Raw genomic sequence first — 25,558 nt, forward strand, 5'->3', positions numbered from 1 at the left:
CTACCCGGGTGGTAGTGAGGATCAAATAAGATGATATTTGAAAAGTACTTAGCATAATGCCTAGCACATAGTAGATGTATATAAATGTTGTTAACTATTGTTATTATTAATATCTGGGAGTTATCTGCATAGAGATTATAGTTGGGAGCTGGTGAGGTCATCAGGAAAGAAAATAGAAAGAAGAGAAAAGTCCCAGGATAGAGCCTTAGGGTTAACCTCCAGCTTGGGATAAAAAATGGATGATAATTTCACAAATGATACTGAGTAGGAACAATCAAACATGTAGGAGAAGAATCAAGAAAGAGCAAAGTTATAAAAATAAATTGAGGAGAAAATATCCAAGAAAAGAAGGTAATTTACAGCATCAGAGTCATTCAAGAGAGCACAAAAAAAGATGAGGTTTGAACAAACAGCCATTGGATTTAAGAATTAAAAGATCAGTGGCAAATCTGAAGTAGCTTTGGTTGAGTTTGGCAACAAAACTTGAGAAGGTAATGAGAGGAAAGCAGGCAGAAGAAGCACTTGAAATAGATGACTTTCTCAAAGATGGCGCTCACCTTCTGAAATTTTCTAAGGCATTCAACTGGACAATACAAGCAGATGACATATTCAACAACCTTACGCCCTACTTTTCCCCAGACCCTGTTTTTATCCCCCTACAAAAAGAAATCTTCATGAAGATGACACGTCAACATCGCTATAGAAGCTGTTCCCTTTTTTATATGCTTCCCCTCCCCAGGATGCTACTTCTACTAAAGCAAATTGACCACACTGGAAAAGAATGCCACAATATAGGAGGAGTAACTTGCAGTAAAAGCCACTCTTAAGATAGAGAGGCACCATATTGAGAAAGTATAGCATCCTTTCATCAGTTTTACCAGCCAGAAAGGATCCAGAATTTTTTCAAAAGCTTAAACAGTTAGATTCACCATATATTACTTTTTAGTAATTCAATTTTACCATCTACTTTGCTTGAGGACATTACAATCAGCAAGCAGATACTTCACCATAAAAAACCAAGATTTAGATACCCAGTGGCTCAGCAACCCTGTGAGGCTCTTTTGTAGACAGTTTATTAATCATCTCTCTCTCTTGCTTTTCTCTCTGCCTTTCTCCATCATTGTGCATTAAAGTCTTAAAAGTATTTACCCCATGAATGATTCACATTTGTACTATGAGCTTTCTGATTACTGGGACAGCTTCAGTGAGTCATTCCATGCCTTTATGAGATTTTGCTCTTTCAATTTGATTAGTTCCAAAACCTGGTGACCTATAACCATTGAGATCATTTTGTCTAGCAGATGGTTTCTCTCAGCCTGCTGCAGCAATCAGTTCCTAGTATTGTGTTCTTAGTTGGTACCATCCCACTATCATGACTACTAAGTTAAACAGTGTTACATTTTAATGAAATATTTTGTCAGTGATTTTTGGTTATTAGCCAGAAAATGAGTAGCTTAGGAAGCATGGATTCTTTTTTCTGCTATGTCTATAAATTGTTTTGAGGTATTCAGTGAGTTATTTAACCTTTCTGGGCCTCTAATTCTGCCACTAAAAGAAGTGTTGATTGTGGACTAAACTATGAATTGGGGGTTCTGGTATGGACATAAAGAGGAGGGAGTAGAGTTATTTATTGCAAGTTATTTATTGTTATTTATTTAAATCCATTTTGAGATATACTCTGTGTCCTGAGCTTTGGCATTTTGATTTCCTTTAGTCCCAATAAAATATTCAGGATAACAGTATATAATAAGCACATACTTGATATAAACTGAATCAATAATATCTTCCTCATTTCCAAATGTATGTAGATGCTATTATTATTAATGAAATGTTTTAAGAAGACTTACCAAAGATTTTGTGATACACTGAACATCAGAAGTCCTGGGTTCAAATCCTGGGTCTTATATTTAGAACTCTGTGACCTTGCATAAGTCACTTTACTTCCCTGGATCTCAGTTTTACCCTTTGTAAAGCAAGGGTGTTAAATTAGATGACTTTTAGGGTTCCTTTGACTCCTAAATCTAGGATCCTACATAGTAGCCTTCTGACATTATATATTTTCTCACTCAAATCATAGTAAAACTGTTATTGTGTGGGAATCTGAAAACATTTTGTCATTAAAAGAGGATCTTCATACTTTTTAAAGGTTAGAAACCACTACCCTAGAGGCTCTGTCTCTGCATTCTCTTCTAGCTCTAATTCTCTGTGGTTCTTTGAGTCTGTAGTTATATTAGAAGTGTTATAATCTGGGAGACCTTCATTGGATTGAAATAACTTAAAGTCTTAAAGACTCTCATACATCAAATTGTTATATCATTTTCTTATTTTTTTTTCATTTTCCTTCCATCACAGAAATTTTGTTGTTAAGATTTGAGTTCAGCTCTAACATAACCTCAAATGACTCAAATTTATGGAATTTTTTTCTTCCATTGTCAGCATCTTGGAGTCTGGAAGTAGTATAAGCAAGTTTGCCATTTTACTAAGTAGTGACTAGAATATCTAGGAAGGCATCTGGACAGAGAGAGTAGAACTTGAGGTCAGGAAAAATTGATTCATTGCTCAGGCACTTAATAACTATTTGATCAGGGCAAATCAATTTGCTTCCATTAGCCTCATTTTTCTAATCTTTAAGATGAAGATGCTATCATTTTCTTCTCAGGGTTGTTGAGAGGTTCAAATGAGATAATGACTGTAAAATACTTTATAAGCCTTAAGTGTTAAGTAAATACAAGTTGTTATTTATTTTATCTTATGAATAATTATCATAGGCCTTATTGATATGTCGGCTTTTAGGAAAACTAACAAAAAACAGCTCATTTTTCTTAGAGAAAATATTCTCTCCTTCCATGCAACATAGAAACAGAGCCAGAGTCAATCATTTCCCTACTTAAAATAGAAAAAACATTTTTGCATTGAGATTTGAAGAATATATAAATATCCCCATGCCCCCAAATACCTCCCAAAATACCTCTTTCTACCAACTTCCCACATTAACTGTTAGACTCAAAGCATTAAAGAAGTCTGTTAAAGTGAGCAATTTTATTTGGAAAGGGATAACACATGAACGTTGTAGTGTGACTTACAGGATCTCACATTTGGAAGGGGTTTTAGAAGTATTCTAGTCCAAGTCCTTTATTTTACAGAGAAGAAAACTGAGGCCCAGGGAGATTACACAAGTTGCCAATGGTCACATGAATAGTAACACCAGAATCAAATGAATCAAATCCAAGTCCTCTAACTACAAATCCGGTTGTTTTCTCTCCACCCATGTTTAATTAAATTCAATTCAATACAACTTGCATTGGTTGAATCTTCTGTGGCTGTCCTCTTATCTTGCAGGGCACTAGGGTTACAAAAGCTTATCAAAGCTTAAATTCTACTAGCAGAAAAATAACATTATACTAATATAAGTATATGCAAACATACAGAGACTCAATAAAATTAATTTTTGAGGGAAAGAACACTAGTCCCAGGCAGGATCAGGATAGATTTCATGTGAGAAGTAGTACCTAAGTTGCTTTCTCTCATAGGAAGCACAGGACTTTGTGAAATAGAGATGAGAAAGGAGATCATGTCAAGCATGAGAGACAGATTATTTATGAAAAGGCACAGAGACAGAAGATGGAATGATGTGACTGCTAAATAGGTTGACTTACATTAGCCACCAAAGTGGAAGAGTAATGTGAGATTAGTTTGGAAAGATAGCCTAGAGTTAGATGCTAAAGAGTTTTAAAGGAATGGGGTTTTTTTTTTCTATTTTTTGGTTTTTCATCCTCTAGGCAGTAGAGAACCACTGTAAATTCTTAAGCAGGGGAAGGAGCTGCTTACATAAGTACTTTAAGAATATTAATTTGCAAGCTTTTTGGAAGATGGGTTAGAAAAATGACACCCCTGAAGTTTTGAAACCAAGTAGGAGATGACTGCAATAGTTCAGGCAAGAGGTGATGATAGAATGAACTAGGATGGCGGTTATATGAATATAAAGAATTTTATATATAATGTGTTTGTGATGCAGTAGAGATAAAAATCACTGACTTGGTGATTAGATATGAGACATAAGGGAAAATGAAGAATTAAGGATGACTCCAGGTCGAAGTACCTGGGGTGACTAGAAGGATTGTGGTAACCACAGCAGAAACAGAAAAATGAATGTATTTTGAAGGACACAAATAATTGTTTGGGACTTTTGAGTTTGTCAGTTTTTGAGATCACCATAGAACAACCAGGTTAAGATGTATAGCAGGCATTTGGAATCATAGGATCATAGGGTATATGATAATATAGCAAAGGAGACTGAGAAGAATCTGTCAAATAGGTAGGAGGGGAATTGAGAGGTTACAAAATAATGAAAATCCAGAGGTTAAAACTGCAGAGAGGTAAAGAAGAATGAGGACTGGGAAAAGGCTTTCATAATTAGTGAATCTTTGGTAACTTTGGCAAGAACAGTTTAATTTTGTTTTTAGGTTAATTTATTTTCTGCATTAAAATTCCCAGGTAACTCCCCTTCTGCTTCCCTTCTCCCATTAGGGAAGGCATCATTTTACAAAAAAAAAAAAAAATCATATATAAAAATATGTCTTCCTTATTTCAATTTATCAGTTCTTTCTCTAGGGGCTAGATAATCTCTTTTTTATGATACTGGGAAGAGTATTCTTATTTGGTTAAGCACCAAGGACTAGGTAAGCAACAAAGTATTAGGTTCCCCCCTCTCCCAGTCTTGGGGTGGGGAGAACACTATGATCCAGAATCAGTATCAGTCAACTTCAACTTCCACTCCAGGGTTCCAGAATCCCCTTGAAGAGTTAGGTTGCTCTCTTCTTTACTGCCATCAACTTGAGCCACCCCTGGCCCCTCCATGCTATATTCCTTGTACTCATAAGTGCTGGTGCCCCACTTCTATTTAGCCACTTAATATCAATTAGCTTTTATGTAGAGATATTTACTTCCAAAATGTAGCCATAACAAAAGTCCATTTTCACACACACACACATCAGAGTCTATCTGGGCTAGTCTGTAGATAGTAAGGTTAGACTTAAATGTGTGCTTGTCGAGCAGTGGTCCCACCAAGTTCACATTCACAGGATGAGTCCTTAGTTACCACTGGATGGATCCTCCGAGTCATTTCTAAAGTCATTCATTCCTTGCTCATTGGACTCGCTTCAATGTTTAGACACTGGGACACCAGAACAACACTCATCCTTTACCTAAAATGAAAAAAACAAGAAGCAAGGCATGCAAAGCAGCTCAGCCTATATTCTCAGGTCTCCACCGCCTCAGAGGAGAGGTTTGAGAACTCTTGTCTTTACAGAACTGACTTTTAAAAAAAAAATTATTTAGAATATTTTTCCTTGTTTACATGATTCATGATCCCCCACACACACTTTCTCCTTCCCTCTTCCAAAGCTGAAAAGCAGTTCCAGCAGGGTTATACAAGTATCATTGTTCAAAACCTATTTCCATGTTATTCATATTTTCAGTAGAGAGATCTTTTAACATCAAAACCCGAATCTCATCCCAATCGCACTATGTAGTCGATCACATATATTTCTAATGCATTTCTGGTTCCACAGTTCTTTCTCTGGATGTGGATAGTGTTCTTTCTCTTAAATTCCTCTGGATTGTCCTGGGTCATTGCTTTGCTACTGGTAAAAAAGTCTATTATATTCGATTGTGCCATAATGTATCAGTCTCTGTGTACAATGTTCTCCTAGTTCTTCTCCTTTCACTCTGCATCAATTCCTGGAGGTTGTTCCAGTTCACATGGAGTTCTTCCATTTCTTTATTCCTTCCAGCATAATAATATTCCATCACCAACTCATACCACAATTTGTTCATCCATTCCCCAATCAATGGACACCCCTCATTTTCCAATTTTTTGCCACCACAAAAAGCATGGCTATAACTATTTTTGTATAAGTCATTTTCCTTATTAACTCTTTGGGGTACAAATCCAGCAGTGCTATGGCTGGATCAAAGGGCAGTCTTTTAAAGCCCTTTGGGCATAATTCCAAATTGCTTTCCAGAATGGTTGGATCTCCACCAGCAATGTATTAGTGTCCCAATTTTGCCACATCCCCCCCAACATTCATCACTTTCCTTTCTACAGCATTGACTTTCACCAGGTACTGAGTGATGGAATCAAAGAGATCCACCCAGATTAAATAACTGAACAGAAAATGAATTGAAGAGAATGGCTGAGACCAATAAAGGTCTCTTTGAAGGAGTCCCTTCTTTCAGCCATGTAGCCAATTGAAATGACTTCTCCAAACTACATGGTTAGCAGACCCCCATATAGCATGTTACTCTCATAGAATATCATCATGGTTCTCCCAAAAGCAGGTTCCCAAGCCCCCTGTATGTGAGGAACTGCCTTCAAAAATGTTTTGTGCCTCTGGGCAAGTCATTTAACACCTGTCTGCCTCAGTTACCTCATCTGTAAAAGGACAAAAATAGTACCTACCTCCCAGGATTGCTGTGAGGATAAAGTGAAATAAGATTTATAAGGAATTTTGAAAACTTTAAGGCATTATAGAACTACTAGCTATTAATATTATTACTGAAAGACTCTGAGAGGGAATGATTTTGATAAGAGTAAAGAATTAGATGCTGCCTGGGGGTGGATGGTGGGAAGACAACTACCCTTCTGTAAGATGGCCCTGAGACTATCCAGAAAGCTTTATTAGGGCATTGACTGCCTTGGGGAAGGGGCCAAAATAAATTAGAGGGCACAGAAAGAAAGATGAAGTGTCCTAAACACAGATTCCAACAAAGTCACAATTTTGTCCAAAGATAAGCATTAAAATCTTGAAATGCCTGCAGAAAGAAGAGACATTAGGATAAAGCTTTCCTGCAAAAGAAGAGATATTAGCATAAAGCTTTCTTTTAGGCATTGTTTACATTGGCATCTCAACAGCAGCTGGTACACAGGGCTGCTTTTCATATTTTCTGATTATGGAGAAACAATCTAGGCTTCAGGGGAGAAAAAAATTTCTTTGAAAGAAAACTGCACTCAGAGGAAAATCTTTTGTGTTCTCTCAACCCAACAAGTGACATTCATTACTATAATGAAAACTTGAAACGCTCATAAGAACATTAGAACTCTGGTCTTGGGGGGAAAATAACAAAATTTTAATATTATCTTTAACAACTAATAACCTCAACCAAGGGCTATACTGTTGGTAGGAATGTCCAGGGAAATACACTGTTAACGTAGTAATTATTTTGGTCAATGTGTATTTAAAAAAAACCCCCAAAGATGTTAGAAAGTTTCCAAAATGCTATTTGTGAAGTTGATGATGTATGATTGAGACAGTAAATCAGAATGGATAAACTTTGCTTTTTGGACCAGCTGTTATCTCTTCTCTCAAATTCTGAACATTCTTTAAATTCTTGTCTGTTTTAGTAAGTCTAATTTCTTGATGTTCTTATGTTTAAGCAGGAGAGCTTTTTATAAAAGGGTTTACAGGAGAGTATTGTTCACTTGTTAGACCTCAGGGGGTTTTCATGGCAAAGATACTAGAGTGGTCTCCCATTTACTTCTCCAGTCCATTTTATAGATAAGAAAAACAGAATTAAGTGACTTGCCCAGGGTCATACAACCAGTAAGTGTTTGAGGCTAGATTTTAATTTGAATCTTCCTGACTCCAGGATCAGCATTCTATCCACAGTGCCAACTTAGCGGCCCCTCATAACTTATATAAAATTTAACCATTTCTTATTACCTTTTTTAAAAAGTTCCAAGAAATTCCCTAATATTATTTCACTGACCTTTATTATGTCATGTCTGAATATACATAGTAAAAACATATATATATATATATATATATAAGCTTAAAGATTTTTTATGAGGTAAGTAATTATTTTTGATTTTGTAAACAAGGAAAAAAGAGAAGTAAAAGAAATTAGCTACTGAATTTTGCCACTTTAAACTTAGCCCTCCGTTCTTTAGAACAATTGTTTTCTGTTGCTCTGGCATATTAATTTTAATATATTGATGGATCTATGTAGAGTGGAATTACAGAGAAACCATAAATGAAAAATAAGGAGAGATTAGATGAAGAAAATTACATTAGCTGATATGAGAAAAGATTCATTGTTTAAGCACATTGTAATATTTGGTGACTGAAACAGACAATTTACAGAATGAATGCCATCTATAGACTTTAAGAATAACAAAAAAGCAACATTATATTTTCCCTTATTTTCACCTGAAAATGTCCATGTGCAAAATTTCCGGTGGTGATTCGGTATAGAAATTAATTTATAAAAACAATTACTATGATACTATATGCTCTTATTTAATAAAGATTGAACATTGTCTTTCATTGGATTATTCAAAGATGTGTAGAGAATAACAACATTTTCCCAAAACAGTCTCCAGATTACACTAAAGATAGAGGTGTATGTGTGGCTGTGTGTCTTGTGATGGCTAAATGCCTCCTCTGTTAATTACCTTTCGTCTGCTCTATATAGAACTTGGTCATACATAGTGCATATGCTGTATCTCCTAGTTAGAATATCTATTCCTTGAGGACAGGGCTTGGGATTGTGGGCTTGGTTTTACCTTTCTGTATATCCTGTATATCTGTATATCCATATCTCCTAGGACAATAATATAATGCCTCCTATACTTTTATCTTCACAAGTTATCTTTTGTCTTACTACTTTTGTCTTTAGGGTAGCTATGGGATTCAGTGGATAAGAGTACCAGACATGGAATCAGGAAGACTTGAGTTCAAATCTGGCCTCAGACATTTACTAGCTCTGTGACCATGGACAAGTCACTTACCTCTGTTTGCCTCAGTTTCCTTTTCTATAAAATGAGCTACAGAAGGAAATAGTAAACTACTCTAGTATCTTTTCCAAGAAAACCTCAAATGGAGTCACGAAGAGCTGGACACAATTGAAAAGACTGAACTAATAACACACTTTTATCTTCACAACAACCCTAGGGTTGTTTGGTTTTTTTATTATTATTATTCCCCTTTTAGAGTTCAGGAAACTGAGGCAAACAAAGGTTAAGTTACACAGTCAAAAGTGTTTGAGGTTGAATTTGAACTCAGATCTTCCCTAATGCAGGGCCAGATCTCTATCCACCTCACCATATATCAACATGGTTCTGTTTTCATCATAGTTTTTCATTTCCATCACATTTTATCCAGTTTTTTGCTCCACACTATAAGTTCTTAAACTAAGACCTTTTTTTCCTCCCTTACAGCTTTCAACTAGTCGAGTGACTCAGGATGGGAAACCACGTAGGAAAGAGAGAACTAACATCTGAGAAGCCTAATAAGGTAAAAAGTGACATTTTTGAATGTTCTATAATTTCATTGATTGCTATTCAACCAAGATTCTAATTCCTCTACATCTTCTCATCTGGTTTGTTTCTTGTCTATTTTGGCCATAAGTACTCCAGAGGGGATCTGCTTCTTTCTTTTATACATTCAGTGGTTATTAGATTCAGTATATCACTTGGATTCATTCTTTTATTCAGCCTCTCAATCTAAATGCATATTAGTACATTTTTTATCTTCACAATTTATATTTTATTACTTTTATCTTTAAGGCAACCAGGTAGCGCAGGGGATAGGGCACTGGGGCTGGAGTCAGGAAGACTTGAGTTCAAATGTGGCTTCAGATATGTCCTAACTGTGTGACCCTGTGGAAGTCACTTAATCCTCTTTCCTGTGTTTCTTCATCTGTGTTCTTATTCTCTACTTGAATATAGTAAATTAATTCACCTTAAAAATGAAGCTCATTTCTAAAAATTCATGTGCCATCTCTGAATATTTGAATAACTATTTTAAGAGACTTTTGCTTTGAATTTTAAGAAACAGTAATGTTATGAAAAAACCATTGGACTTGCCTCAGAGAAGACTTCATTTCTGATCCTGACTTCCATTTCCTAGCAGGTCACTTTAATTCTTCATACTAGTTTCTTTTTCTGCAAAAATGGGGGTGATATTTGTACAACCTACATCACAGAGTTTTGAAAAAATATATTCTAAATATGAATAATAATTATTATTTTAAAAATTCTACAAATAACAGACTTTAAAAATGGGTTTTAGCTACTGCATTACTTCACCCACCATGGGTTGGCACTTAGGTAAGATCTGAGGCTTCTCATTTTTATTGCGTCATGACTTCATTTGGGATTTTCTTGGCAAAGATACTGGAGTGGTTTGCCATTTCCTTCTCCAACTCATTTTACAAATAAGAAAACTGAGGCAAACAATGTAAAGTGATTTGCCCAGGGTCACATGACTACTAAATGTCTGAGGCCAGATTTGAATTTAGGAAGATGAGCTTTCTGACTTCAGGCTGGACATTCTATCCACTGCACTACCTAGCTGCCCAACTATGTTTGTATGTATGTGGCATCAGCACACAACTGTTTGACAGCCCTTACAAGATGTGGGAGTTTAATTGATAAATTCTTTCTTACATGAAGGAAGCTCAAGTCGTTGGGCAAAATGAATTCAACTGTTTTTGAGGTTTTTCTTTAGAAGTCACCTAAACCGACAATTTTTTTAGCTATCTGTTCTGTAGAAATTCTTTTGTATTTGTTGGCTTCTTTGCGAGACAATTAACTTGTTTCTGCCATAGAATTTGTTGATCTCTAGTAATGGCTCTCTCAGTCTATTAAATAGATATTTTCTAATTTCGAATTTGATTTATATTTCTTTTGTGCTAATTTCCTAGTCAACCCCCATTTGAGAGCTAATTGCTGGTGGGTAATCTTAGCAGCATCATAATGCCTACTTGTATAGTTTACAACTAACAAAATAGAGCATTATCTAATTAAATGTTCATTTGTTTAATGAGTTGTAATACTCTGCCTGCCATCAATCAGGTTTTATTTAATAAAATTACATATATGTGTATATATATATATGTGCATATATAAAATATACAGTTTTCATTTTTAAATGACTAATCATAAGATAATAAACTATGCCAATGACCCCAAAAGGTGCTCATCCTTACCAAACAGCTTGCCTTACTTCAGACATAAATAGTCCAAAGCTTTATCTACATATTCTTTTCAGAACTGATACAGATACATAACAATGACTTTTTTGTTCCTAATTCTAAATTTGATGTTGGGGTATGTACATATATTATTCATATATTATCTCAAGAGAAAGAAAGAAAAAGAAAATAAAAGAAAGAAGAAAATACATATATAAATTATATATCTATCTATCTATCACCTTGGTACTTGCCCATAAAGGAAATATTTTTTATTAAAAATAAAAGTGAAGAAAGTAATATCAAAGAGAGATACAGGATGTTGAACATTTCGTAGTATTTTTAATCTTAAAATGACTTATGAGACTCCCTATTATTGAAAATCTCTGAACAACTTCTGAGTGTCTTCCTGTTATTTGAGTACAATGAAACATCATTGATTTGTTCAATGATGTGAAAATAACTTCTATAAACTATTAGAAAGTTTCCAAATTTCATATGTTGACAAATAAAACGACAATTTTCTTTCTGAACTATGTTGTATAACAGCTTTTTAGGAGAAAGCTAACAGTACTCCTATTAACATTAATTCATTTACTCTATTTTAGTATTTCCCAGGGGGGAATAAAAAGAAGTTTAATGGTCTAAAAGTCATAATGAATTGCCTCCTTTGTTATATCAGTTTAGGATAATTTCTTGCACCCTTACAAAAAAAAAAGCACTAAATAACAAACTTAACAAAATATTTCTTGGGCATGACATCCTATAAGAGTTTGTCCATTTCAAATTCTAAAATAAAAAGAAGTGTTCATCAATTTTCAAATTTGAAAATTTGATGTTCCAGTGCCTTAAAATAGATGAAATATTTAGGAAACTGATCCTATGGGTGGTTAATAGGCTGGACTAATCCTTGGCAAAATTTGGAAGAGCTTTTCTTTAGCTCCTCTGGTCTTGTTTAAGCACCATTTTCTTCCATAGAATTCTCTTTCCAGCCTTTACCCTAAGCTCTCTGGCTTCCTTTGATATTTATCATTTAGTGTCCCAGTGCTTTTGACCCTCTTCACCCTCATATATATATTATCTAAAATATACATATATTTTAGAAATTAGAAAAAGATCTCATGCCAATTACATACCTTTATTTTGAATGCTTTAAGCTTACCAGTATGTTATTTTAGGGTGGTTTCCACTTTGGGGTTTTCTTTCTGATTGAGAAATGAAAAACTTTAATGCCAGTTCAGGGGATTTCAACCAACAGTAAACAAGAAAGACAAAAAGATTTCTGCTATTTGAGGTCAGAAGTTTCCCCAAGCCCCCTGAAATATGTAAGACGGAATTTTCTGAATAGTTTTCTCAGTAAGATTGACATGAAATTAGGAAAAGTTCACTAAAGAGACATTTTGATTGAATTTTAAGGATTGTTATAGTGCATTAAAGTACTCCAGAGTTTTCTTAGAAGCCAGAGTTGGGGAGCTGAAAAGCACCATAGTGGTCATCTAATTAAACTCTGTCAGTTTTACAAATGAAGAAATTAAAGACCCAGAGAAGTTAGGAAATTTACCTAAGGTCTCATGCATAGCACTTATTTCTTGAAAAAACTAAATATTCTGTACCATAATTTAAAAAAAAACACAGTGATATTCTCTCTCTTTTTCTCTCCTCTCTCCCCTTTCCCTCACTCTTCCTTTCTCTCTCCTTTCCCTCCCTCTGCCACCTTTTAATCCTCTATAAACTCTCCTTGAATTACTTCATCTCATCTTATGGTTTCACTTTTTACCTAGAAGCAATGTGGCATACTGGAAAAAAAAAAAACCTTTGGAATTGGAATTGGAGGGCAAGACTTTAAATCCTACCTCAACCTCTTATTATCTAAATTTCTATGGTGAGACAAGTCACTTAACCTTTCTGGGCTCCATTTTACCAATATGTGAAATGAGTAAATTGGACTACATGACCTTTAAGCTCCCATCCAACTCTAAATCTATAAATCTGTAACATACACAGAGGCCTCCCAAGTCTATGTCTCAGACCTGACCTCGAACCCATGTCGATAACTATCTTAAAGGCATTTCCACTTGGATGCCTTTGTCTTTAATCCAATATATCCTAAACTATTTTCTGTATTTTCCCCAAAAACATACTCCCTCCTTCTAACTTCAGTAGTTGCATATGTGATGCCAGCTTAGATTTAACCTCATTTTACAGCTGAGTGGAAGTTCAATTTCAGTGATTTGTCTAGGATCATACAACTAGTGTTTGAAGCATGATACATAACAGGTTTTCTTGACTTCCAGTCTAGTATCCATTCTACAATGCCATGCTTCCTCACTTAACTTTCACCCCAGATGCCATGTTTAAAACTTTATTAAATTTTAGACTCACTTTCCTTTCACCCCCATATATTAACCAGTTATAAAGACCCACTGATTCTACTGCCATAGCAGATCTCCTGGTTCTTCTTCTACCTATCTGATCTCTCTTTCTCAGTCTTGTTTGTTGGATCCTCATCCAGATCATACACTCTAACCATATCTATATCATATAGTTTCTTTCCCAACTGCTTGAGCTGATGCTTGTTTGCCTTGATATCCACAGTGAAGACCAGGGTGTGGTGATTCCTAGCAGACTCAGTGGTCAAGGAAACTTCATGATGTCATAGTGATCAAGCTTGATTCTCATAAGGGCATTTTTCCAAGATTTGGAGCTATTGTCAAAGTTTTAATGCTTAGCGATGGTGAGAAGTCCTATGTCCAACATGTTTACATTATGAAGCTTGGAATCTTGATGCAAAATTGAAATCATCTAGCCCACTCCCCCTAAAATAAGGAACATTTTCTAGTAAGAAAAAATTATAAAATTTACTTTTAGTGCATAGATCTGACCATGTCATTTCCCTTCCTTAGAAAACCTCACCATTTGGGAGGGGCAGCTAGGTAGCACAGTGGATAGAGAATCAGACCTGGAGCCAGAAGGACTTAGTTTCAAATCTGGTCTTAGACATGTCTAACTGTGTGAAACTGGGCAAGTCACTTAACCTTTGTTACCTCATCTTTACCACTACTCTATTTTAGCATTGATAATAAGACTAAGGGTTTTTTTTTAATCTAGGAAATTACATTGTGCTTTCAGTGACTAAAAACTTCCCCCTAAAACAAAAGCCCATCATTTTAACACCATTATTCTTTTGGTAGTACAACATTGTTATGAATCATGGAACATCATAACCTCTGAGGAGTCAATTGTTTAGTTGCGCAAGATTAGTGGAAAGAGACACAGTGAACAGAGACTGCAATATGGTGTTTAATTGGCCACAGAAAGCAACCCAGATGATATTCTAGAGATGCATAACTAGACAAGGAGAGTAGCCTGGTTGTACAGCAAGAGTAAGGAACACCAGATGGAAAACCTGCATGCTTTGCAAGTACCCATTTAAAATCAAGAGATCTAGAAGAAATCCTCTAACATAGTGAATAGAGAGGATTTACAGGAGGAGAGAAACAATAATCTCAGGCTGCCACTAGAAGTACAGAATATTATTGATATCTCAGAATCAATGAAGAATAAAGTATGTAAACTTTTAAACTACATTAAAAGTTTTGGGACACCTTGTAGAAGTGTGAAGTATTAAAAACACAAATTAATTGCTTTGCAAGATAGAAAAACTTAGAGAAAAGAGCAAAGAATGGAGCAGACTAGGGTACTAATCATTGTTTTAGTGACTGTGACTTCAGTGGTTAAAGAAACACTTAGAAGTGGAAACTCCTTCTATGAATGCCGTTTAACACTTAAAGTTGCCCAGGGTCATATAGAAATTGTGTGTGAAGAGAACATTATATACAACAAGAGAAATATTGTTTGAAGAATAACTTGTGTATGTCCACCTCCAGAAGAAAAAAACCAATAAATAGAAACAAGCAAGACAATTTTTTTCTATGCATATATCTGTTGTTCAAGTAATCCCTTCTCTAATGGAGGAAAAAGAGGAAAAGAGATACTTGGGAATTTTAGTATAACAAACTAATCAATAAATATTTTAAAAGAAATAATCTGTGAGATATAAAACTTGATTGACTCTAGATCTCCCTGACTTCAAAGACAGCTTCCTATATAATATGCCACATGCATAGGAAATGTAAGTATGTAATCTCAGTGGTAGTCTCAACTGGTGATTATATTAAGTTTAATAAGTATTTATTGTGTACTGTGTTCAAGAAACATGAATGAAAATTAACTCTACCAGTGCTTAGTACAATGCCCTAGCACACATAAAGTGCTTAATAAATGCTTATTCCCTTTCTGACTGCTCTAAAAGACCTTCCACTCTAGTTTAGAGAGGAGAAATAACTCAAATAATGATCATGTAAGTTAGAATATTATTAAGAACACTGGAAATGTCAAATGGCGACATGAGTTATTCAAGGAGGGATATATTACTTCTAATGAAAGGAGAGATGGTTTGGCTCTTAAAGGAGGAAAAAAATGTCCATAGGCAGAAATGACAGGAAGACCATTTCCTATGAATATCACCAGAAGACAGAATCAATAGCCAATAAGAGGAAAATTTTTTGTGTCCAAAATCTTAGTGTTGTATTGAAAAAAAAAACTAGCTTTCAATTCTGGACATCATTCCCTGACTATTGATTGATAGGAATGAACCTACTGAGTTATCTCTGTGAGATTCTTTGTGAATAAAAACAAGAAGTATCCCAATTAAAATGGAAAATGCCAAGTGGAGAAGAGAAAAAAATTACAAATGAAGAGTTTCCCAGGGAAAAGGAATAAAGACAAAAATAAGTGATTTAATTGATTTAGTAAAGGAAGATTTATGTGAAATGTTTTATTCTTGGATGATTGATTTAAAAAGAATCAAAAGTTGATCATTTTAGTAGGTGTGAGGATAGAAAGAATATGTGTTTAGATTAACTTGTTTTTTCTCCAGTAGAAGAAATAACATTGATTCAACAAACATTTTTTAAGTACTTGCTGTGTGTAAGGCTCTACCCTAGGTATGTGGGATACATAAATTATGTAAAACACATACCTTATTCTCAAAGAACTTATGATGGGAAGAAATGCTAAGATCAAGCAAAGGACTAGGAGAAAGCTGAGGAGGAAGGGATCACTTATTTCTAATGAACAGGCAGTTCTCAACAAATAAGTTTTGGCTAAAAGTACATTTTTCAAATGAGTTCTTTGAAGCTCAGTATTGATTTTCACATAGAAACAGTGTTACAAATGTTATTTGGGTTCCCAAACTCATGAAAATAAGAGTACTCATGCTAGTTGGCTAAATTCTGGGTCCTATGAACAGAAAATCAGAGTACAAGAGGAAAAGGGGGGATGAAGAACAAGATGACTTTATCTTTTTCTAGATTATGGTGTCTCAGCCCTTAGAGGAAAAGGTGAGGCATGTCTGTCTTACATCCTCATACCCATCTCCACATTTTAGGAACAAAATTGCTAAATTGGAGAGTGTCCCAAGAAGGCAACTTGGATGGTAAAGCACCTTAATCACATGCCAAACAAAGCAGGGCTAGTTGAAACCAATGGAATTGATTAAATAAAAGTGATATGGGCAAATTTATATTTAAGGAATTTAATATTGGCATCATCGTGTCAGAGAGAGGATACATGCTTGAAACAAGAAACCAATTAGGAAGCTATTGCAATAATTTAGGTGAATGGGTAGTTACTTAAGTGGTATCTACGAAAGTGGAAAGGAATCAGATGTGAGAGAAGTTATAAAGTTATAAATGGCAAGATTTGGCAACTGGTTGATATGAGGGAGAGTGAGAAATTTTAATATAATGCCAAGGTCATTAACAATGCTGAAAAGATGAGCCTTTGACAGAAATAAGGAAATTTGGAGTAGGAGAAATAATGAGCTAAGTTTGGGATATCCATTTTGAAATGTCCAGTAAGACATTGGTGATGAAGGCCTGGAACCAGAAAATCAATCAGGAAGTCATTTCCATATAGCTGATAGTTAAACCTATAGACACACTGAGAAGGTTACCAAGAAAGAGAGGGTAGAGGAAGAAGAAAAAAGGATCTGGATCAGAATCTTGAGGAATACCCAAAATTTGAGGACCCCGGTATAGTTGATAGTCCCACAAAAGAAATGGAGGAGTGATCAACCAGATGGAATTAATACCAAGAGTTAGTAGTGTCAGGAAGACCCAAAAAAGAGAGTATCCAGGAGGAGATGTTGGTCATTAGTGACAAATGCAGCAGATAAAATGGAAAAAGTTTAGGGCTGAAAAAACTGTATTTCAATATAATTAATCATGATTATAGAAAGTTATTAGTAGCATTTATATGGTGCTTACTATGTGCTAGGCACTTTACAAAAACTTAAGGAATATTGTTTCATTTGATTTTTACAACTCTTTATTTTTACAAATCCTTCCATGTCAGCAGTGCCCAGTATGAAGCATTGTCACTTGTCCACTCTAGAATCTATAAGATGGGGGCAGCCTAGGTAATAACCCCAAATTCATCCTTTTGCTTGTTTCCTTTGTGGTCCTGAAGATTTGGAGACATAAATGAGATGTGGAGATTCTTGCAGAAGAAACTTGTATCCACTCATTTTGAGACAGTCAGTTTACCATTTTAAAAGTTCACATACTTTGAGATGAGACTTGTCTAATTTTATACTCCTTTTTACTCATCTGGCATGAAGAAAAAACATTGTTTTAATGATTTTTTTTCTTAACTTTTTATTGTGAGTCCATAAAAGAGAGTCTGAATATTACAGTTCACTTGGAAAACAATTTTAAACAAGGAGGGCTGTGAAATGGGTATATTTTAGTTCTAAATGAAGCAAGAGGAAGTGATACCACTACAACAGAGCAACATAAAATAGCAACTATTATCTGGAGAAAAAATTCTCATCATTTCACATAATTTCTGATCTCTTCACTTTTACAGGAAATCTGGCAGCTTACATCCTATATAATAATATTTTGTGTGTGTGTGTGTGTGTGTGTGTGTGTGTGTGTGTGTGTGTGTGTTTCTGGAATGGATTTTGTCAAAATGGTCATTTTCCCTTCTTTTACACTAATATTTGGTTAAAATGACCACACTAATGATTAAAAGGGCTTCACTGAATGGAAACTCAGCCACATGTCTAGATTTCTTCTTCACTGGAATTTACAATGGTACCCAAAAATAATGAAAAAAAGCTGGAGTTATATAGCTTACAAAAGTCAAATGTATCCTGAAAAGTCACACTTAGAGAGTCTATGAGTATTTGTATCAGTATTTAAATCAATACACGAGGCCTTGGAGTCATTTAAGCTAGATATCAAAGAAAAAATTATCTCAGAGAACAGTGAAATTTAAGGGATTTAAATACCTTTGTATGGTCATAATAGACATAGTAATATGTATTAGTATATTTGAGCCATTATTAAAACTCATATTTTATCTTGAGATTTTCTACAGGCATGATTAAAATCATAAACTGAAATATGAGACATGAGTCCACAAATATATATTTTCACTATAATTTTATCAATAGTCAATAAAAAATTCCCACTTTGAGAAATACTTAAGTTTATATTAAAGTTCCTAACATCTAAGACACAAAATATTTCTCATACCTTTTCATCATTTCCTTGTGATCAAATTTTTAGTTCAGAGATGCCAGGGATGGAATTATAAATTTAAATTATTTCCCCCCTTATCAGAATATTTAAAATGTATTTCAGTCTCTTAGTTTCATTTTGACATCATTAATTTTCAGGACTTTGACATGGTAGCATTATAAGAAGAGATTTAATTTTTTGCTAACAATACATATTCAGCACTTATTTTTACATCACAGAATCTTTTAAAATATGCTCTCATCATATTCTCTTCATGGAAAGGGCCAGTTACTGAAAATTTTGGTTATTTTCCCATAGCAATACAAAGCTAAGGTCATAATTACTTAGGAAGTAGATCAGAAATAGATTTTTGAAGCCAGAATTACTTGCATAATTGTGGCTGTGAGCTTGGGCAGGTAACTCAAGGGTCTTAGAACAGTGGGTTACCAGTATTTTTGTTAGATCAATAATAATAATAGCGAGCATTTGCATAGTACTTTTAAGCTTACAAGGCACTTTACATATGTGATTTCATTATATCCTCACAAACTTGTGAGGTAGGTACTACTATTGTTTCCTTATTTTACAGCTAAGGAGATTGAGACTGAGTGAAGGCAAGTGATTTGCCCAGGTCACACAGGTGGCAACTGTCTAGGGAAGTATTTGAATTCCCAAGTGTAAAACTAGATCCATCATGTTACCTCAATAGGTGTTTATTAAGTATTTACCTTGGGCTCATAATTACACTGAGCTTTGTTGTTTTGTTTTTAAGTAGAAGATAATTTATAATTTAGTTGTCTTAATAAGCCATATATAGATGCTACTAAAAAGGACACATTTGATCTATTTAAAAAATCTTCAGAATTGTATTTTTAGAATTTTTCCCTTCCTATTTGGACTAACTTCCCATTAAGAATACTAGACCATTTGATTACACTTATCTTTTCTCCAAACACTTTGAAATTTGCTATTCCAAAATATAGGGTATATATCAGATTGTGCCTGGCTCCTTCTCCTCTAATACAAATGACATGATGGAGTAGTCATTTGCCTCCAATTTTCCTCGTTTCTGTTTTCCTATGTTTCTATGCCTTAACACATAAAGTTAAATGACTAAGCTTGTTTTTATATGGAAAAAATGGTATTGTTGCCTTGACCTTACCTTTGGTGAAATATAATTGGTCTTTTCCTTTCCTCATTTTTCTCATTTAATAATTCATTCTCCACATAGCCAACCATTCTCCATAAATTACAGGTCTTGCTCAGCTTGTTACTCTCCTTAAATGAGAATAGAACTTCTCAGCTAGCATTTCAGGCTGTCTTCCACAATCTGACTCCAACCTTATTTCTGGCCTTATTTTGCATTACTTCCCTTCATGCACTGTATATTCCAGCCAAACTGGTTCTCAAATTCAAAATCCATTTTCCCCTCTGTTAATTCACCCAAACTATTACCTATGCCAATGCAGCAACACTCTCCACATCTTATCTTCCCTCAAGGCTCAGCTCAGGTGTCAATTTGCCCGTGGAATTTTCCCTGAGCTCCCCAGTTGTGTCTCACCAATGTAAAATCCTTACAGAGATTCTAATTATTTCTTTTTTATCTCTAGTGCCTTGCACATTGCCTTTCACCTACTAAGCAGTTAATGAATCTCAGTCCAATTAAAAGAACTAAAAAACAATTCAAGAATATAAATAATCACCCACTCGCTGCTGTGTTGTAAACTATAAAAGTTTTACTTAACCCACCTATTCTTGTCTTCCTATTTAATGGTTGTTATTCAATGTACAATGAAACACAACCCACCAGTCATTCAGCATGGACATGTATTCATTAAAACAATGCAGCATGATAGAAGCACAACATAAATGAAACAGCACATAGGTGTGCAGTTCCCATTAAAAAAATAACTTGCTGAGGGCAACTAATTGGCTCAGTGGATTGAGAGCCAAGCCTAGAGATGGGAGGTCCAGGGTTTAAATGTGATCTCAGACACTTCCTAGCTGTGTGACTCTGGGAAAGTCAATTAACCCCCATTACCTAGCCCTTTCCATTCTAACACCTTGGAACCAATAAAGAATATTAATAGTAATTCTAAGATGTACGGTAGGGGTTTTTTTTTTAAATAAAATTATAACTTGGGATTGGAATATACAAAAGTTTCTCTGGGTCTTCAGTCATATATAAATTATCAGCCTTAAACTCTTTTTAGGTTAGAATGATTGCTTAATCTAGTGCTCTATGTTTGGAAAGGATATCTTGGCTGTCAGCCCTAATTATATAGGGTTTCTGACAAACTAGTACATTGAGGTAACCTCTGATAGGGGTGGTGTTTCCCAGTACTATTGGAAATCTCTGTAATACTGAGAGTAATTTAATACAAATTATCAAACAAGCATTCCAGAATTTGGTATTGGGGGGGGTCAATAATCAATAATTGGACATCAGAACCCCTTTGGGCATGCTCACATCAAGTAGTCTGTAAACCTTTATGGGTAAGATATCCTCACAAAATTTCATGTGAAAGTCAAAGTCCAGTAAAGAATTTCAGTTAAAAAAAAGAATCTTCATATGCACCATTGAAGACAGTTGCTGCTTCTGAGACTTCTCAAGATCTATAACTTCAGGAAACTGAAAGAATGATATTTATGTGGTGTTTTTTGTTAAAGGTTGACTTTCCAGGAAGGTGTTTAGTGGGTTAGTAGAAACACCACTGAACTTGTTTTCAGAAGGCCTGAGTTTCAGGTCCAGCTGTTGCCTGTAGCCACTTTACCCCTCTGACTCTCATTTCCTCAACAATAAAATGGGGTTAATAATACCTATGCTACCTCCCAAGATCATGATGAGACAAATATTTTATGAACCTTTAAAGCTCTGCATAATGGGTGTGATTATTTTTATTGCTCACACAGTGACCATAAAAGGGTAGAATTTTGTTTTGTGTTTAAGTTATTCATTAGTTTGGTCATCCATAGACCTCAAAATAACATGATGTGATACATCCAAATGTTCTAAAGCTCCTAAGAATATGTCACAGCACCTGAATGTTCAATTCATTTAAAAAAGCATTTAAATCTTTTCTGTGGGCAATATATTGTAGTATCAGTCAGGATAGTTAGCAAGTTAATAAATTTGTGATCTCATTAATGTGGGTATTCTGTGCAAATCATAACCTACCTGTATCTGCTCATATTGTCAGGCATCTCTAGAGGCCTTTTAATCATTTGGGGCTAGATACCCCATGTCATGTTATTTATGGCTTCCTGAGAATCCTCTTCAAGGGGTCTACTCATATAACGCAAAGTCTTGCTCTAAATATCTTGATTTTAAATGTCTTGTTGTATGGTTGACAGTAGAACAATTGGGGTGTCCATTAGTTATCTTCCATTTTGTTTGTGTGTCCTGCTTGCCACCTCATTTTCTGACTATATGCCTCTTAAATTCATCCTTTAGGGCCCTTCTGAGTAATTATTTATTCATAATATCCTTCTACATGCTCACTCTGGTCATGTGCATCTCTACATTTTTCATGACCTATAATTTTAATTTTAATGGTATTCAATATCTACATGGTGGTCAAAAGATGACCTTTGTTTAAGGGAGTTGCCTAGGGTCATTAAAATTACTGCAAAAATTCCAAAATCAAACTAGCTCACTCTATTTTCAGCTCCACACCCACTATGTTATTCAAGCACAGTGTTGTCTAAGATATTATATTAATTAATCAGTTCCCTAAGTTGCCCATTCAACTCTGCCAGTCTGCAAAACATATATTCTTTATCTACTTGTTATCTCCTATATGAATAGGTATGTCAAACTCTTTAAAATATTATAGATCTCATTTAGAGGACTCTCTAATCTTCTGGGATTTGATGCATTTAACACAATGTCATCCATACAGTGACACATCTGGAGGTACTTACCATCTATAAGGAATCCCACTTCAGTATTTACTTTGTGCTGGTTATCACACATGACGGGGACAAATATATTTAGTGATCATATATTTCACTTGATAGAAATAATCATTGGAAAAGTTTATCTGTATTGTAACATGGTTCTCAAAGTTTTGGAGGAGTTTACATAAAATAGAATTCTTTTTTTTTTTTAAATATATTTTATTTGATCATTTCCAAGCATTATTCGTTAAAGACATAGATCATTTTCTTTTCCTCCCCCCCACCCCCCATAACCGACGCGTAAGTCCACTGGGCATTAGATGTTTTCTTGATTTGAACCCATTGCTTTGTTGATAGTATTTGCATTAGAGTGTTCATTTAGAGTCTCTCCTCTGTCATGTCCCCTCAACCTCTGTACTCGGGCAGTTGCTTTTTCTCGGTGTTTCCACTCCCATAGTTTATCCTTTGCTTATGAATGGTGTTTTTTTCTCCTGGATCCCTGCAAGTTGTTCAGGGACATTACACCGCCCCTAATGGAGAAGTCCATTACGTTCGATTATACCACAGTGTATTAGTCTCTGTGTACAATGTTCTCCTAGTTCTGCTCCTCTCGCTCTGCATCACTTCCTGGAGGTTGTTCCAGTCTCCATGGAACTTCTCCACTTTATTATTCCTTTTAGCACAATAGTACTCCATCACCAACATATACCACAGTTTGTTCAGCCATTCCCCAATTGATGGGCATCCCCTTGTTTTCCAGTTTTGGGCCACCACAAAGAGCGCAGCTATGAATATTTTTGTACAAGTCTTTTTGTCCATTATCTCTTTGGGGTACAGACCCAGCAGTGCTATGGCTGGGTCAAAGGGTAGATATTCTTTTGTCGCCCTTTGGGCATAGTTCCAAATTGCCCTCCAGAACGGTTGGATCAATTCACAGCTCCACCAGCAATGAATTAATGTCCCTACTTTGCCACATCCCCTCCAGCATTCATTACTTTCCTTTGCTGTAATGTTAGCCAATCTGCTAGGTGTGAGGTGATACCTCAGAGTTGTTTTGATTTGCATCTCTCTGATTATAAGAGATGTAGAACACTTCTTCATGTGCTTGTTAATAGTTTTGATTTCTTTATCTGAGAACTGCCTATCCATGTCCCTTGCCCATTTATCAATTGGAGAATGGCTTGATTTTTTGTACAATTGATTTAGCTCATTATAAATATGAGTAATTAAACCTTTGTCAGAGGTTTCTATGAAGATTTTTTCCCAATTTGTTGTTTCCCTTCTGATTTTAGTTATATTGGTTTTGTTTGTACAAAAGCTTTTTAGTTTGATGTAGTCAAAATTATTTATTTTACATTTTGTGATTCTTTCTATATCTTGCTTGGTTTTAAAGCCTTTCCCCTCCCAAAGGTCTGACATGTATACTATTCTGTGTTTACCCAATTTACTTATGGTTTCCTTCTTTATGTTTAAGTCACTCACCCATTTTGAATTTATCTTGGTGTAGGGTGTGAGGTGTTGATCTATTCCTAGTCTCTCCCACACTGTCTTCCAATTTTCCCAGCAGTTTTTATCGAATAGTGGATTTTTGTCCCAAAAGCTGGGATCTTTGGGTTTATCGTATCCTGTCTTGCTTTCCCCCAGTCTATTCCACTGATCTTCCTTTCTGTTTCTTAGCCAGTACCAAATTGTTTTGATGACTGCTGCTTTGTAATATAGTTTTAGGTCAGGGACTGCAAGGCCCCCATCGTATGTGTTTTTTTTTTCATTATTTCCCTGGATATCCTTGATCTTTTGTTCTTCCAAATGAACTTTGTTATGGTTTTTTCTAAATCAGTGAAGAAGTATTTTGGTAGTTCAATGGGTATGGCACTAAATAGATAAATAAGTTTGGGTAGGATGGTCATTTTTATTATATTGGCTCGTCCTATCCATGAGCAGTTAATGTTTTTCCATTTGTTCAGGTCTAGTTTTAGTTGTGTGGCGAGTGTTTTGTAGTTGTGTTCATATAGTTCCTGTGTTTGTCTTGGGAGATAGATTCCTAGGTATTTTATTTTGTCTAAGGTGATTTTGAATGGGATTTCTCTTTCTAGTTCTTGCTGCTGAGCTGTGTTGGAGATATATAGAAAAGCTGATGATTTATGTGGGTTTATTTTGTATCCTGCAACTTTGCTAAAGTTGTTGATTATTTCAATTAGCTTTTTGGTTGAATCTCTAGGATTCTTTAAGTAGACCATCATGTCATCCGCAAAGAGTGATAACTTGGTCTCCTCCTTGCCTATTTTGATGCCTTCAATTCCTTTATCTTCTCTAATTGCTACTGCTAGTGTTTCTAGTACAATGTCAAATAGTAGAGGTGATAATGGGCATCCTTGTTTCACTCCTGATCTTATTGGGAATGCATCTAGTTTATCCCCATTGCAGATGATATTAGCTGTTGGTTTTAGATATATACTGTTTATTATTTTTAGGAACGACCCTTCTATTCCTATGCTTTCTAGTGTTTTTAATAGGAATGGGTGTTGTATTTTATCAAAGGCTTTTTCTGCATCTATTGAGATAATCATGTGGTTCTTGCTAGTTTGCTTGTTGATGTGGTCAATTATGTGGATGGTTTTCCTAATGTTGAACCAGCCCTGCATCCCTGGTATGAATCCTACTTGATCATGGTGAATGATCCCTCTGATCACTTGCTGGAGTCTTTTTGCTAGTATCCTATTTAAGATTTTTGCATCTATATTCATTAGGGAGATTGGCCTATAGTTTTCTTTCTCTGTTTTTGACCTGCCTGGTTTTGGAATCAGTACCATGTTTGTGTCGTAAAAGGAGTTTGGTAGGACTCCCTCTTTGCTTATTATGTCAAATAGTTTGTATAGTATTGGGGTTAACTGTTCTCTGAATGTTTGATAGAATTCACAGGTGAATCCATCAGGCCCTGGGAATTTTTTCTTAGGAAGTTCTTTGATGGCTTGATGGATTTCAATTTCTGATATGGGATTATTTAAGAATTCTATTTCCTCTTTTGTTAGTCTAGGCAGTTTGTATTTTTGTATATATTCATCCATTTCTCCTAAATTGGTGTATTTGTTGCCATA

The 25,558-nt window shown here is 35.1% G+C and overlaps 1 protein-coding gene across 9 annotated transcripts in view; it reads left to right on the forward strand.

Moving 5' to 3' along the window:
* The window catches only part of MBP (myelin basic protein), a 266,252-nt gene that overhangs the window by 66,775 nt on the left and 173,919 nt on the right, over nt 1-25,558 (forward strand). For all 9 annotated transcript variants that reach the window (XM_056823552.1, XM_016431730.2, XM_056823556.1 and 6 more), the window contains one exon: nt 9,218-9,293. In XM_056823552.1, coding sequence (XP_056679530.1) covers nt 9,243-9,293 — 51 coding nt within the window. In that variant the 5' untranslated portion in view covers nt 9,218-9,242. The remainder of the gene's footprint in view (nt 1-9,217; nt 9,294-25,558) is intronic.

This window comes from Monodelphis domestica, chromosome 3 (assembly GCF_027887165.1).
Source record: "Monodelphis domestica isolate mMonDom1 chromosome 3, mMonDom1.pri, whole genome shotgun sequence".
NCBI lineage: Eukaryota > Metazoa > Chordata > Mammalia > Didelphimorphia > Didelphidae > Monodelphis > Monodelphis domestica.